Raw genomic sequence first — 18,226 nt, forward strand, 5'->3', positions numbered from 1 at the left:
ATGTAATCGACTTAATCCCTTTGTCTGTCCTTGTTTGTCCTCTCTGTGTTTAGCCCCTTGTGGGTAGTAAAAAAAATAGGTATTTCGTCTGTCTTTACGTTCTGAGTTCAAATTCCGCCGAGGTCGACTTTGCCTTTCATCCTTTCAGGGTCGATAAATTAAGTACCAGTTACGTACTGGTGTCGATGTAATAGACTTAATCCGTTTGTCTGTCCTTGTTTGTCCTCTGTGTGTGTAGCTCCATGTAGGTAGTAAAGAAATAGGTATTTCGTCTGCCTTTACGTTCTGAGTTCAAATTCCGCTGAGGTCGACTTTGCCTTTCATCCTTTCAGGGTCGATAAATTAAGTACCAGTTACGTACTGGTGTCGATGTAATAGACTTAATCCGTTTGTCTGTCCTTGTTTGTCCTCTGTGTGTGTAGCTCCTTGTAGGTAGTAAAGAAATAGGTATTTCGTCTGTCTTTACGTTCTGAGTTCAAATTCTGCCGAGGTCGCCTTCGCCTTTTATCGTTTCGGGGTCGATAAAATAAGCATCAGTATAACACTGGGTCCGATATAATCGGCTAGTCCCCTCACACAAATTTTCAACCTTTGTGCCTTCTGCAGAAAGGATTATTATAATTATTATTGTTCTTGTTGTTGGTGTAAAATGTGGGTGGTCTGTCAGAATCGTAGCGTGCTGGCGGCGAGCTGGCAGAAATGTTAGCACGCCGGGCGAAATGCGTGCCCGTATTTCGGCTGAGTTCTGTGGGTAGTAAAGAAATAGGTATTTCGTCGCCGCTGCGTTCTGAGTTCAAATTTCGCCGAGGAGGACTTTGTCTTTCATCTTTTCTGGGTCGATTAAATAAGTACCAGTTACGCACTGGAGTTAATACAATCGACTTAATCCGTTTGTCTGCCCTTGTTTCTCCTCTCTGTGTTTAGCCCCTTGTGGGTAGTAAAGAAATAGGTATTTCATCCGCCGCTGTGTTCTGAGTTCAAATTCCGCCGAGGAAGACTTTGTCTTTCATCTTTTCTGGGTCGATTAAATAAGTACCAGTTACGCACTGGGGTTGATATAATCAACTTAATCCGTTTGTCTGTTCTTGTTTCTCCTCCCTGTGTTTAGACCCTTGTGAGTAGTAAATAAATAGGTATTTCTTCTGTTTTTATGTTCTGACTTGAAATTCCACCGAGGTCGTCTTTGCCTGTCATCCTTTCGGGGCCGATAAATTATGTAATCAACTCAATCCGTTTGTCTGTCCTTGTTTGTCCCATCTATGTTTAATCGCTTGTGGGCAATAAAGAAATAAGTATTGTAAGCGTGTTGGGCAAAATACTCAACCGTATTTAATACGGTTCTTTACGTTCTGAATTCAAATTCTGTTGAGGTTAACTTTACCGTCAATCCTTTCGCAGTCGATAAAATAAGTACCAGTAGATTACTGGGTCGATATTAACAACTAACCCCTCCCCAGAAATTGCTGGTTTTATGCCATTACACCCTAATTGTATACCCTTATTTGTATACCCGACGAGGATTTCGTCCTGCTTAACTTTCTGAGTTCAAATACCTCCCAGGTCATCTTTACCTTCCATCGTTTTGGGGTCGATAATATAAGTACCAGTTTAGCGCTGGGGGGTTGCTGTAAACAATTTACCTCCTCCCCTGAATGTGTTAGCCTTTTGCCATATTTTGAAACCATTATAAGAAGATCCTCGAACGAAAATAATAACTGTCGTCTTTATTATCATTTTACCCCTCTTTTATTCTTTTGTTTCAGTCATTTGACTGCGGCCATGCTGGAGCACCGCCTTTAGTCGAGCAAATCAACCCCGGAACTTATTCTTTGTAAGCCCAGTACTTATTCTATCGGTCTGTTTTGCCGAACCGCTAAGTGACGGGGACGTAAACACACCAGCATCGGTTGTCAAGCAATGCTAGGGGGACAAACACAAACACACATATATACGACAGGCTTCTTTCAGTTTCCGTCTACCAAATCCACTCACAGGGCATTGTTTGGCCCGGGGCTAGAGCAGAAGACACTTGCCCAAGATGCCACGCAGTGGGACTGAACCCGGAACCATGTGGTTGGTTAGCAAGCTACCTACCACACAGCCACTCCTGCGCCTCTGTATAAATACTTGCTATAAGTTAGTGTATATCACTGATAAAAACTGTTGTTGATAATTTTTTAAATATAATTTATACATTTAGTTGTTGTCGGTTTTTATTATAGGAAATAGCTTTGTAAGTTTATTTTTGCTGTTGATTTTTTATTAGTTGTTGAGATTTCTTTTTTATTTCTTTCATGTTTTTTTTTTTTTTTTTTTTTTCGAAACATTATTCTTTCGGAATTTCATTAACTCACTACTAATTACTGCAAATGTGATATGATGAGTTCATGTTACTGCGGATGATTAAACAGAGAAGATTTAACTAATGAATCCTATTACGAACGATGATGTATATATGATGGTGGTGGTGGATCTCCGTCGTTGTCTGTCATCTGAATAAACTGCTCCAGCATTATCGCATTTGTGGTTGAACATTCTACTGATAAGTGTAACCTCGACGTAATTATCAGCTCCATAACACATCAGTGTGACATTGTCAAAATAGACAATAGAACGAAATAGAATAAATGCTATTTCTATAACAATCAAGATTACGATGCATCCATAGAAATACTTTGCATAATGTGAAAGAGTCGAGATTGTATTAAACAAGAGAAAAGTGGCGATCTGGCAGAAACGTTATTACACCAGTCAAAAATGCTTAGGAGAACTTGGTGCGTTTTTACTTTCAGAGCTTAAAGAGCGCCGAGGTTGACTTTGCCCTTAAATTATTTCAGGGTTGATAAGATAAGAACCCCTTGAATCGTGGGATTGGTGTAATCGACTGTCGTCTACCCAGAAAATCTCAGGCCACCCGTCGACTGTAGAAAGAAATATATTCTTTTCTACTCTAGGGACAAGGCCCGAAATTTTGTTCTTTTTGGGGGGGAGGGGGGTCGATTAGATCGATTGCAGTAAGCAATCGACTATCGACTCCAAAAAGGATGACAGGCTAAGTCGACCTCGGTGGAATTTGAACTCAGAACGTAAAGGTAGACGAAATACCTATTTATTTACTACCCACAAGGGGCTAAACACAGAGAAGACAAACAAGGACAGACAAACGGATTAAGTCGATTATATCGACCCTAGTGCGTAACTGGTACTTAATTTATCGATCCCGAAAGGATGAAAGGCAAAGTCGACCTCGGCGGAATTTGAACTCAGAACGTTGCGGCAGACGAAATACCACTAAGCATTTCGCTTGGCGTGCTAACGTTTCTGCCAGCTTGCCGCTTTAATAATAATAATATAATAAACATATTATTATAAAAGATCAGACAAAAAAGGTGTGTTTATTAATTGACATGAGTATTCTTTGTCATCACAATATAGCGGCGAAAGAATTTGACAAGTTCAGTACATATAAAGACTTGCTAACAGAAACGTTGCGGCAGACGAAATACGGCTAAGCATTTCGCCCGGCGCGCTAATGATTCTACCAGCTCGCCGCTTTAGTGATAACTAAATGAAATTAAGCGCGAAGTTATCAAGTGTGACATCATAAAACTAATACAGGAATGTCCTCTTTTTTTCTAGGTCGGTGTATGGAACTTGAATACAGGAACAAACTTTTCAATTCCACAGACAGAACCTGCCCCTCCATTCGGGAACAAAACAATGGTGGTGACAACGATATTGGTAAGACTGTCTTTTTTTATCAATTTAATTATCTTATTGATAGATAGTACCTTCACCTCCTACTCTTCCTCCAACACCTGGCCATATGTTACCATTCCACTATTTACCTGTTTCTTTATAATGTCTCAGCTTAACCTTTTCGTCCTTGTAAGCATGATGGTCTATATCTTACTTTGCGATTTGTTGATTTGCCCAAACATCAGGCCATGTCCTATTATCTTTATTTGTGACTGAATGTGAGAATATATATATAATGGAATAATTACTGCTAAGCATTGTGTAGAATATATTGTATAAAAGATCGTGGCTAAGGCCAAAACAATGCGAAGTAAATCACAAGAAAACAAATATGTGACTCAATGTAGACTTACCTTGTATTCAATATTTCGGAGATATGACCCCATTTTCAAGAAATTCACGAAATATTGAACACAAGGTAAGTTTACAGTAATTCACATATTACTTTTCTTGTGATTTACATTGCATAAACTTCGCATTGTTTTGGCCTTACCCACGATCTTTTATACACTATATGTATATATATATATATATATATACATATACATACATGAACATATACGTTTATATAAATATATATATATATATATACATGAATATATATATATACATGAACATATATGTTTATATACATAAATATATATATATATATACAAACATATACATACATATATGTGTGTGTGGATGTATACCTATATATTTGCATATAAGTATATACTGTATGCGTATTTATATAGATATATATGCATATATATAGTATGTTATATAATATATACATATACGTGTGTGCAATATTTGCTTATTTTTCTGTCTTTATTAATTAATATTATGTGATATATGTGTAAATATATATAAACATACAGGCATGTATATATATATATGTATGTATATGTGTAGGTATATATGTATATTTATATGCATGTATATATATATATGTATATATATGTGTGTGTGTGTGTGTGTCTGTGTGTATGTGTATATTTATATGCAGGTATATATGTGTATATATGTTTATGTATATCTATATGCATGTATATATGTAGGTATATATGTATATTTATATGCATGTATATATGTGTATATATGTTTATGTATATATGTATACCTATATGCATGAATATATGTATATTTATATGCATATATATATATATATATCATGTGTATCAGTGTGTCTCTATTTTGCCTATGTTCATTTCGTGTCCAAATTATTTATACACTATTCTATTGCAGACACTTTTGGATCGTATTTTACCTATCAGGGTTTCGTATACTAGGATTCGAAGAATCCATTATTAGCACTCCCCAGACATATCTTGAATAGACTAAAGCTTTTTCTGAGTTTTCACCTACGGTTTCATACAGCACCCGTAAACTGTAGGTGACACGCGACACACTTTGTAATCCTCTGTGAAGGATTTCATGGCATACGTTTCCCAGCATAATTTGATGAGTCTCGGGGTTATATTTCACTAATTCTCATATATGAAAATTATTGGAAAACTCGTCAAAAAGAAGTCTGTAATGGTGTACTGCATAAATAATTTGTATACCCACTCTTGCGTGTGCTTGTACTTCTGATTCTAGTATCCTTAAAGCCCTGCATATATATGTAAATACATATATATATGTAAATACATATATATATAGATATATATATAGATATACATATATATATGAGCGCCATACTAATACAATTGTTTGTTTGTACTCCACCTGCCTTCGTCTTTTGTTTATTTTCATAAAGCTTCCCGTTATATATATATATATATAAATATATATAAAGTATATTTCATTTTTTTGTCAAACTTTCCTTTGCTACTTATATATTTCAATTAGTATTATAAATTATTTGAAATTTGCTTATTTATGTAGGTATGTATGTAACGTTGTATGTATATTAACGTATAAGTATATGCTTATGTTTGTATGTATGTATGTATGGTTGCAAGCATGATAGTATGTATGTATGGTTGCAAGCATGATAGTATGTGAGTATTTTTGCATGGATGGGTGGATAGATGGACGCATGGATGAATGCATGCATGCATGATAAATATAGATTTCCCCAATAGGAGAGAGTCTTACATGGATGAATTTTTTGTATGGCACATGCTTTATGCATCTTCCAGCCTAAAAAAATTGTGACTGGTCAATATGTATCATTCTTAAATCAAGATCATATTTATGTAAGGTTAGGAAGGGTGTTCGCTCCTGTGTTGATAATAGATTATGTTTTTCATTTCCTGATCGAAACGTTTTAAGATGGTCAAGTCAGTCGTTCAAGAAAAAAATTACATTATACATAGGAGTGGCTGTGTGGTAAGTAGCTTGCTTACCGACCACATGGTTCAGGGTTCAGTCCCACTACATGGCACCTTGGGCCTACCAAAGCCTTGTGAGTGGATTTGGTAGACGGAAACTAAAAAAAAAAAACTCATCGTGTGTGTGTGTGTGTGTGTGTGTGTGTATGTGTTTGTCCTCCCAACAACGCTTGACAACCGATGCTGGTGTGTTTACGTCCCCGTAACTTAGCGGTTCGGCAAAAAAACCGATGGAATAAGTACTAGCCTTACAAAGAATAAGTCCTTGGGTCGATTTGCTCGACTAAAGGTGGTGCTCCAGCATGGCCACAGTCAAATTGCTGAAACAAGTAAAAGAGTAAAAGAGAGTGAAGAGTATACAAATTATCGTGCATGCTCGCGTAAGCGTGTGTCCTCGTAGCCACGCTGCGTTAAAAGGTATAACCGTGGCTAGGGAATGAATTTCTTATACAGTTAAACTAAATACTAAACATCAGAAATTTTTCGTTACTAATATCAAGTTCGATTTGAGGGAATGAAAAGAAAACCCCTGGTAAACATTGCGATAGATTCCCTTCAACTGAGAAAAGATGATAATTTAATGAATCAAAAATTCCTCAGAAATGGCTGCCCTCAAGGAAAGTACACGTTTTTAAAGTCAATTTTACAACTCTAGACACCTGCTTCCGCCTCAAAGGGTTGTTTGAGCACAGCAAGTATCTTTATATGACGTCTTGTTAGAGATAAACCCAACGACCAAAATATTTTTGGCCTGCAGCTATTCGTATAATTAAGCTATATAAGTGCCTATATATACACGCACACACACACACACACACATATATACATATATATATATATATATATATAAATAAGCATGTGTCCATGTATAATTATATGTGTACATGATTATTTCTCTATGTATATCTGCACGTTTGCATCGCTTTCGGCAATGTCTGTCCACATGTGCAGCCTTCTGTACTCATTAAAGATTAACTTAAATGGCTACATATTATAATGGCGTGTATATCTTAAACGTAACGTTCTGTTGAATCCACAACATACAATATCAAACAATGCAGAATCAAATGCACCTAGAATGCATCGGTCTGACCTCAGAATAATTCCCATCTCCTCACTTTTATGACAAAGTATTTAGCGATCCATCAAGGACGACAGCCACAGTGATACATCTATCTATCCGTCTGTATGGATTGTGTATGTATGCATCTATCTATCTGCGTGTGTGTGTGTGTGTGTGTGTGTGTGTATATATATATTTATATATAACCTCGATAAGGATTTCGGAGTGCGAGTTCACATTATTTGAGCACTACTAGATATTTTTTAAAATATAGAACATCTCTGGATCTTACCTGATCACTCGTCACACACACACACACGCACACACACACACACCACACACAGAGGTCTATATATATATATATATATATATATATATATATATTATATATATATATATATATATCACATCTAAATTAACTATGAATTAACCATCCTCTCACACCGTCTCTGATGAAGGGATATATTTAATATCCTAGAAACTGCTGTAAGACCTATCTATAAATGCTCTAATACCTACACAGCCTTGTTTTTTTTTTATCTCATTACGCTATATATATATATATATATATGTATATAATATATGTATATATATATATATATATATATATATATATACATACACACACACAGTTTCGTCTTGTATGTATCATGCGTACATATGAGGTCCCCACCTGTCACATAATGAAGTATTCAAAGATCTAACGCTACATTCACGTAAAGTTGGATATAAAGATTGCGTTTTGGTATTAATACTATTTCTGCCGCTAATAATTATATAATTATTATTTTAATAATCCTCCTTTCTATTTGTAATATTAGTGCCTGAATAGTCACTGATTTCATATAACGCTGGCAGTAAGATTGGACTGGTATACGTCTACAGGACGTCTGCCGCTGAGGAGGAGAAAGTCGAAATTACGCGATCTGATGCCCTTAACAGATGTATGTAGTCAGCGTTATAGATATGTGTGTTTTTATGTACTGTCCTTTCATTTGAGAGGTTCCGTCAAGTATCCGGCGCTATATCAATATTTCCACGTTAAGTTAGATATATATATATGAGAGAGAGAGAGAGAGAGAGAGAGATACGCACACACTTATGTATACATGTATGTGATAGGTATAGGATGTAAATTAGACACATTACGTATCTGGCGGTATTTTGAATTCCAGTGGCATAAATAGTAATTGTGGTTTCTCGGTCATGCCGAATTAATATTTTCATGAAATATGCCATCTATAACTGTCAATCATAATAACTACGTAGCACGTAGCTTATCACTGATTCTCTTATCGGTAATTCCAATTCGCTGCATTGCGAAAGATTATTTATCAATTAAAAATTCTTCCCCCGGCAACGGTTTTACTACACATAGTGTAAAATTCATGTCGTAAACTTGTACGCAAGTTTTAGAGTTTCCCTTTCTAGACTGACTTTCCTAACATGTAATAGCACACTAGTACCAAGGAAACGAACATTGAAATTGAGCTAAAATAGCGTAATTGAGCGTAAGAACGCGGTTTCGATTTCCAGACCCGGCATTGTGAGTATTTATTGAGCAAAAACACCTAAGCTTCACGAGTTTTCGGTGGGGCGGGGGTGAACCCCGCTGTACTCTTTCACAACAACTTTCTCTCACTCTTTCTTCGACAAAGCAGAGGAACCATGGTGTAAACCACTATGGTGTGGTAACATTTTCAGACCCTAGTCTACATTGCCAATACTCTGTACCCCAGGATGGTTTAACTCTCCACTGTTTACGGAATGAGGATAACAACGTAGCTTTCGCGCCCGTGCCACCGCCAATCTATCGCGTGTGGTGAGTGGATCTTCAGGTTGCCACACGTATTCTTAGTAGCTTAGAGTAGGCTCGAATTAGAGATTATTCTTAGTGGCTAATGACATGAGTCTGATTAGAAGGACGACAACAACAAGAAGAACAAGAAGGAGGAGGAGAAAAAGAAGAACATCAAGGAGGAGGAGAAGAAGAAGAAGAACAACAACAACGAGGAGTAGGAGAAAAAGAAGAAGAAAGCAACGATGGCAATGAATTTTATCTGGAAATAGCACAATTGTCTATGTTTGTTCTCTTTATTTTCTGCGTTCAAATCCCGCCGCAGTCAACATAGAATGTTTCTCTCTGCGGTAAATTAAATGTAGTGCCGGTGAAGCTGATATCACAAACTAAACCATGACCATTCGAAATTTCCGACCTTCTTCCTAAGGTAGAAATTTGAGCAATGCAGGGAAGAATCATTATGAAGTCGGACATAGAACCTTCCAGTATTTTTCCACATCTTTACGTCCGGAGTTCAATTTCCACTAAGCTAAATTTTGTCTTTCATCCCTCGTGTTGATAGAATTAAGGTACGAATAAGTACTTAAGTAGATATATAAGATTAGTCCCCTTGCCTTTAATTTTAGGCTTTTATCATAAATATACTACCGCTGTAAATATCATTCATTCGACCCTCTTTTTCCCTCCCGATAGCAGGATTAGCAACATTTCATACCTTTTCGAAGCGGGATATAATAAAGAGAGAAAATGTCTAATAATGTGGATGCCACAATGTCACATATAGCTGTATGTATTGTCAACAGGGCCAGGAAAATATTTCGTCGCTAACAAAATATTGTTTTACACTCTAAGCATAAGGCTCGCAAGAGGTACTTAATTTCTAGACCCTGAAAGAATGAAAGGCAAAGTCGACCTCGGTGGAATTTGAACTCAGAACGTGATGATTGACGAAATACCGCTAAGTTTCGATTACGCATATCGATCAAAAAATGTAACTTCTAGCTAAACAACCACCTTCATGTGCAGTCTTATATATATATATATATTATATATATATATTTATATATATGAGTGTGCACGTATGTATATATGTATATGAATATATATACATGAATATATATGTATATATAGATTTGTGTATATATATCGATATACATATACACATGCAAAGATATGCACATATATACGTATATGCATATGCGTGGGGATAAATGATAAATATAAATGTAGTTATATGTGTTTGCCCTTATGTGTATGTACACGCTCTCACGCATAAATTACACACACACACATATATATACAAACATATACCAGTACATTAACTGCTAGCCGACACTCACATTGGTAACGACATTACCATTTATCCTTCCAATATCGAGAAATTAATTAACGGTCTTGAATTGTAGTACTGTTATCTATATAATTTACTACACGGCTTCATTACTAAGTTGAGATCTTGTATTAACATAGGAAATCATTATTATCATTAATACCATTATGTGTCGCAATTATATTACTGGCGATATAGCATTAATTCATCCCTTTATCTTTCTCCGTTCCTCCATTTCTGTTCTCTGTTTCTCTCTCTTTCTTCCTTTCTTATAAATGCAGAATTATTACTCTTTTCTTCTCTTTGAGAGGGGAAGAACAGAAAATGAGGGGTAATAACTTTAATACGCAAATGTTAAACATAGGTATGTGTAATAATACATCTCTGTTACCGGTTGGAAATAAACCTCAATTTTGAGACCTAGGAAAATAAATGGATTTGTTTGTCACAATCATATTTCGAATAGTGTTAATAGAAATTAAGATTATATCATATAATACATGAAAGTTGGTCCATATCAGATGTTGATTTTTATGTTAACCCGGCACAGTTTGCCAGTGTAATATAATAATTTTTTTCCGGCCAATACACATCTATATAGATATATTACTGCGTATGAAGTATTCGTATTGTGCAAATAGGAAAAATGTCTGTCACATAAATATATATACATACACACATACGCATATATATATATATATATATAAAATTATAATTTAGACTTTCTAAGAGATACCTCCACGCGGGAAATAGCAGTCAAAGCTTGACTCTAAAACCACAGTTAATGTGGTTTTAAATAATTATTACCTTTGAAAGGTTTTTATTCCCATGCTGGCCCCCTGATAAGATCGGCATTTAAATATCGATCTTTTCCTTAATTATATATATATATAACTGGAGGGATTGTATATGCTTAAAATATCCATTTCTCGACTAAATGTCGAAGTATATCAATGAATTTTAATTCCACTTAATCCATAAAGCGCTGGGATTGTGGCCCGTCACGCTTTATGTGTTAAGAGGGAAAACCCAGTCATACTTTCAGAGCGACAAATTAATTAACCATATATGGAATAATTTCATGTGACAATGCATTCAGAATATTGTGAAGAACGTGGCTAAATGGTTAGAGTATTGGCTGAAGATCGTAATATCGGTAGTTCGATACTTAGCGGCGCTTTGAGTCCTTGCGCAAGGTACTTTATTTCACGTTGTTCTAGTACATTTAGCTGATAAAAATAAGCTGTACCAGTAATTCAATATGCCAGCCTTAACATATTCGATGTGCCGCGCTGAATCTCCTTTAGAATTACACTAAGGATATCCATACCAGTAGAGCGCTCAACCACTTGCATGTTAATTCCACGAACTTGCTCCTCTGTTCATCGGTTCAACTGGAACCGTCCTCATCTAGTTATATTGCCATCTAGTTATATTAAAGCGCTATCAACTGGTTAAACGAAACAGACAATGCCTCGTTCCTTCTGACCCATCATCTCACCGCAGTTTACTGTACCGCTCAATACAGTCAGAATCGATAGACGACAGACATGTTACACGCTACACGCTATCTTCTATCGATTATTCCTCTACCCTTCATACAACACATTTTAGCTCTGTCCAAAGAAGGAAATGCTACCATACCGTTAGTAATTTAAAAAAAGATAATAAAAAAAATCTACTATACTGGCTGGAAAATATTAAGAACTTAGAAATTTCGAATTTAGATATCAATGTTATTTTGTATATTGACTTTGTATTTATATTTTTATACCATGATATCTTAGACCGGAAACATTTCTTATTTTTCAACCATTGTGATTCGTTCATTTTGTTTTTGTCTATTTTGTATTTCATTTTTTCCCTCGTAATACAAGATTTCGCTACAAAAATTCAAAACAAACACGTAAACAAATGAATAAATGGGAATTATTTTTAACATAGGAAAAATCAATCTTATCTTAGTATCACGTTATCTGGTTTGTTCGATAGAATTCCAGAATTTATAATGAAGTATTTAACTGCCTTCTCATGCAGGTTCTTATTGTTACTCGCCTTCTTATTGCCGCTACAACTGTTGCCTTTATTGTTAGTGAAGTTGGTGTTTGTGCTATTTTATTGGTAAAAATATGCTCTATATAAATAAATGTAGCAAAACAAACATCCATTTCGGTAGTTTAGACAGAGAGCGACTGAAGGAGACTTTATGCGGTCGGACGATCTGCCAAAGATAGCGACAATGTTTACATTCAATGAAACGCTTTCCTTTTGAGAATTCACTGACACACTGGGAAATCTAGACGTAGGTATTATATTCGTGAATACACACAAGCACACACATGCTGACAGGCTTACAAATTTACATGCGCACACACATATCTCTCTCTATGTGTATATAATATATATATATATATATATTAGGCGCAGGAGTGGCTGTGTGGTAAGTAGCTTGCCTACCAACCACATGGTTCTGGGTTCAGTCCCACTGCGTGGCATCTTGGGCAAGTGTCTTCTGCTATAGCCTCCGCCGACCATTGTCTTGTGAGTGGATTTGGTAGACGGAAACTGAAAGAAGTCTGTCGTATATATATGTATATGTTTGTGTGTCTGTGTTCGTCCCCCCAACATCGCTTGACAACCGATGGTGGTGTGTTTACGTCCCCGTAACTTAGCGGATTGGCAAAAAAGACCGATATAATAAGTACTAAGCTGACAAAGAATAAGTCCTGGGGGCGATTTGCTAGACTAAAGGCGGTGATCTAACATGGCCGCAGTCAAATGACTGAAACAACTAAACGAGTAAAAGAGAATATATATATGCAATATATATATGCATATATGTATACTTACATATACACACGTATATGCATCTATATATATATATATATATAGATATATATATATGTGTGTGTGTGTGTGTGTGTGTGTGTGTATTTGAATGTGCATGTATGAATGTATTTATACATAACCTTTAATGTGGCAAAACGCCTTAAATTTTGGGAAATAGGATAATCAATTACATTAACCCCAGTGCATAACTGGTATTTATTTCATAGACTACGAAAGGTTGAAAGGTAAAGTCGAGCTTGGTAGATTTTGAATCCAGGAAAGGCGGTGTGCTGGCAGAATCGGTAGCGCGCCGGGCGGAATGCTTAGCGGGATTACGTCTACCGCTACATTCTGAGTTCAATTTCTGTCGAGGTCAATATTTGCTTTTCAGCCATTCGGGGGCCGATGAAATAAGTACCAATTACGTACCTGGGGTCGATGTGATCGACTAAATTCCTCCCCTAAAAATTTCGGGCCTTGTGCTTATATTAGAAAAGAATTTGAATCCAGAAGTTTTAGACGGCATGCTAAAGACTCTAGCAGCACGCTGCCTTTCCTCCTTTTCAGAGATCGATAAAATCAATGCTAGTTGATCACTGAGATCTATTTAATTGACTAAGTGTCTTCCTTAAAATTTCTGGCCTTTTAGTTATAAGAGAAATGATTACTATGAGTTTTTTTTGTTTTTTATGCGCCCTTTTCAAGCCTAGCCCGGCTCATGGGCCCGGTTTCCCGGTTTCTAAGGCGTATGTGTTCCCTCCAGCTGGACGGGACGCCAGTCCATCGCCGCGTTACTCAAGAAATATGAAGAAACAATGAGAGAAAGTTGTGGCGAAAGAGTACAACAGGGGTCCCCCCCCTTCCGGAGCATCGTGGAGTTTTAGCTGTTTTCGCTCAATAAACACACACAACGCCCGGTCAAGGAATCGAAACCGCGATGCTCCGGCCGCGAGTCCGCTGCCCTAACCACTGGGCCATTGCGCCTCCAGTTTACTATGACTAGTGTGCGATAAAATATAACTTTTATGCATATTATTATCTATGTATATACCTATGTGAAGGCATCATACCTGGGTATCGCCTGTATTTACTGCCAGTTTGAGATATGAATGATAAAAAGCATGTACTGCAAGGAGCTTTTGTTAAAATAAGTTTCCGGTCCCATCAGGTCAATCGTGGGACTTTACAGACCGCCATATAGCCTTGAGTTGGTGTGTGCATTGCCACTTGGACGGTAGCCACACATGCTTAGACACACACACATTATATATATATATATATATATATATATATATAGATAGATACACGCGCACACAGAATGTATGAATATGTATGTACGCGCTCATATATACATAAAGATCTCTATTTTTTTCTTTCTCTCTCTCAGTATATTTATATTCTGAGAGAGAGAGAGAGAGAGAGAGAGAATATATATATATATATATATATATATAAAAGCACATTCAGTTATGTTCGAACATTCACACTTAAAAATGTCTATCATTAAGTTGTATTTACATCTTCCGATATACATACACACACACACACACACACATCACATGCATACAAACACACACACACATATATATATATATATATATATATACACACATACAAACACATATACACAAACTCACACACAAGGATGTATGTATATTCATACATACATAGAGATATACATACATACATACAGACAGACACTCCTATATACACACGTGATTTTATATGCGCTTGTTTGTGTGTGTGAACTAAATATACAAATATACCGAAATACACAAATTTATGCGCACACACACTTGTGTTCGCCATCATAGCACATACGCCAACACAAAAGGAAAAACACATAAATTACAGTCCTTCAATGACCTCAATTGACCCGACATGAACCGAACCCTATTAGCTAAATCGACATTCAGCACGCGAGGTTTGCTATTTATATCTCAAATAATAAACCAATCAGAATAGAAACTATAGCTGCCTTACTTCTGTAAACACGTCCACATCGCCCCATTGTAGCAGCGAAGTGGCAATACTTTTGGAACGTCAAATAGAATGCTTAGCGTTATTTAATTCAATGTTCTGAGTTAAAAACCGGCCAGATCCACTTTGACTTTAAGCCTTTCGGGGTCGAGAAAATAAGTACCAGTTACGCACTGGGGTCGATGCAGTCGACTTAATCCCTTTGTCTGTCCTTGGTTGTCCCCTCTATGTTTAGCCCCTTGTGGGCAATAAAGAGCTAGTATTGCTGAAACGTCTAATAGAATGCTTGGCAGGCGAGGTCGACTTTGCCTTTCATCCTTTCGGGGTTGATGAAATATGTACCAGCTGAAAATTGCTCCGTTGTGGCAAAATTGGGATAATTATCTAATTTAATATGTTACTGGGCGATCTGAGTTCAAATCCTGCTGTGGATAAATTTAACTCATCTTTCATATGTCTTATTTCAGTCATTAGACTGTGGCCATACTGGATTAACATCTCGAGGGATTTTTAATCAAATGAATCGACCCCAGAATTTTTCTTTTTCAAGCCTGATGTTTATTTTGTTGGCTTCTCTTTTCGAATCCCTAAGTTATGGAGACGTAAAGACACTGGCACCGGCTATCAAGCAGTGGTGAGGGAGAAACACACACACATACACACACACACATTATATATATATATATATATACAACATAGCCGACTGCCACTCACAAGGCTCTGATCGTCCCGAGGCACGAGCCGCAGGTGTCACGCAGTGAGACTGAACCCGAAGCTACGTGGTTAGGGAGCAAACCTCCCACCACACAGCCACGCCAGTGACTATGCTGCTCTTTTATTTTTATTCTGAGTGATAATGTAATGTACGTGTCAGGGAATCAGATTGATGATATCGACTTAGGGCCCCTTCTAAAATTATGTACTTTCCCTTTCATTAGAAATATTTATTTCATCCGTTTCTGGGCACTCATAGTTCAAAGTTCCCTCATAAATAAATTCCCCAAGTTAAACTTTGACTTCCAAAATTCTTGCTTTCCGACGTCCATAAATAAATTCCAGTTATACTGGTCATCTCCTTTATCACCGTATCTTCTTCTTCCTTCTCTCCTTTTGTCTCTGCCACCTCCTCTTTCTCTCCCTTCTTCATTCTCCCTCTATCTCACCCTTTCCCTCTCTCTCTCCCTCTCTGTATTGACTATATTGGCTTCAAATTCTGACACTTGACCTGCAGTTATCGGGGAGGGGTTAGTCGATTACATCCCTCTACCAATGTTCAAATGGTACTTATTTAATCGACCCCGAAAGGGTGAAAGGCAAAGCCGGGGTCGACTTTGCCTTTCAACCTTTCGGGGTCGATTAAATAAATACCAGTTACACACTGGGGTCGATATAATCGACTTAATCCGTTTGTCTGTCCTTGTTTGTCCTCTCTGTGTTTAGCCCCTTGTGGGTAGAAAAAAAAAAGGTATTTCGTCTACCGTTACTTTCTGAGTTCAAATTCCGCCGAGGTCGACTTTGCCTTTCATCTTTTCGGGGTCGATTAAATAAGTAACCAGTTACACACTGGTGTCGATATAATCAAGTTAATCCGTTTGTCTGTCCTTGTTTGCCGTCTCTGTGTTTAGCCCCTTGTGGGTAGAAAAGAAATAGGTACTTATTTTATCGGCCCCGAAATCGTCGTAAAATAGGGGAAAAAAATGTCGCTAAGATATTTTTTCCAAAGCGGTAACGATTCCGCCAGGTCGACGCCTTCTGTATTGACTATATTGTGCTGCCGATTTGTCGAAGTAGAAAATTCATAGCATTGTTCGTTCCCCCAGAAACCAAAATCTATTGAGTATTGAGCCAGGCAACTTCTTCCATAAAAATAAAGAAAACAAAAAAAAAAACCCAAAAAACAAATAAAACCCAAATATACTATCGTATATGTTCAATTACAGATCTCTGTACAGTGGGGCGAGATATAATGTAACAAAAAGTAAAAACAACCCCATTCTACTTTCACAAGTTTTCACTTCTCCATAGTTACACGTTCATCAGCACTTTTTTAATAGAATTCTCCCGGGGATATTTCGCGTATGTTTTTCTCTGTACATCTCTGTACAATTTCTCATTACCAACACATGTTGTTCAACATAATATTTATGGCGACGCTAGGTATATCTGTGCGTATTTTTAAATTTACTTATGCTTACGAAAGATTAACATGTCTGCCTTTTTTACACTTGCTCTCAGTGTTATTTGAAATATACCGTCCAGGTATGTGTGTGTATATATATATTAGTGCTATGGAAGATATGATTTCGTTATTTGTGAATTAAATATAATAATGGTTTCATGTTAAGGAAGGTAGGAAAAATAACCTAGTGTCTTAACACTCTTCAAGCCGATCAAATGCAGAATTGTTTTCATCTCCATGGATCAAGCACTGTCAAGCAAAATCCCAATCGTCTGAGGAACGAACACGTAGGAAACCAGTTAACGACTCAGCACCGATGCAGCTTTGAACACATATAAACACAAACCACACACACACACATATATATATATATATATATATATATATATATATATATATATATATATATATATAGATAGAGTTAATCCAAACATGGAAACACAAAGAGAAAACACAACAACGCGAGGACGCGGAACAAATATAGTATTATTGGACGCTCAGGAAGGAAGGGAAGAAGGAGGGTTTAACGTTTCGAGCGGAGCTCTTCGTCGGAAACATAGGAGAAGGAAAGATCCAGAGAAGGGAAGACGGAGGAAAAAATCGCTAACGGTACACACGCGGTCACATTTTGAATACACACACCCCAAATACATACACATAAGTACACGCATTCATACACAGACGTACTCACGTTTTGTAGGTGTTTGGCATGTGTATGGATAGTCACATGTATGTATGTACTCGAGTATGTGTTTGTATTCATGCCTATAAACAAAAGCGTAGGTAGTGAGAAAGCAAAAGCCATTCTTTATGAGGAATGGAGCGAATTATTTCTCTTTAGTCAGACTAAATCGATAATAAGAAATCTATATAATGGGCGAAGAGCAAAATATTTATGTATCATAGGTCAACTTTTTTGCATAAGTTCAATCATTCTCACATATAGTTTTATGCTTAAAATATT

General features: G+C 36.7%; 1 protein-coding gene across 1 annotated transcript in view; it reads left to right on the forward strand.

Annotated features, from left to right (window-relative positions):
- The window catches only part of LOC115222821 (glutamate receptor ionotropic, kainate 2-like), a 310,276-nt gene that overhangs the window by 203,884 nt on the left and 88,166 nt on the right, over window positions 1–18,226 (forward strand). Inside the window, 1 exon segment of the mRNA XM_036511777.1 lies at window positions 3,640–3,741. Coding sequence (XP_036367670.1) covers window positions 3,640–3,741 — 102 coding nt within the window.

This window comes from Octopus sinensis, linkage group LG21 (assembly GCF_006345805.1).
Source record: "Octopus sinensis linkage group LG21, ASM634580v1, whole genome shotgun sequence".
NCBI classification, from domain to species: domain Eukaryota; kingdom Metazoa; phylum Mollusca; class Cephalopoda; order Octopoda; family Octopodidae; genus Octopus; species Octopus sinensis.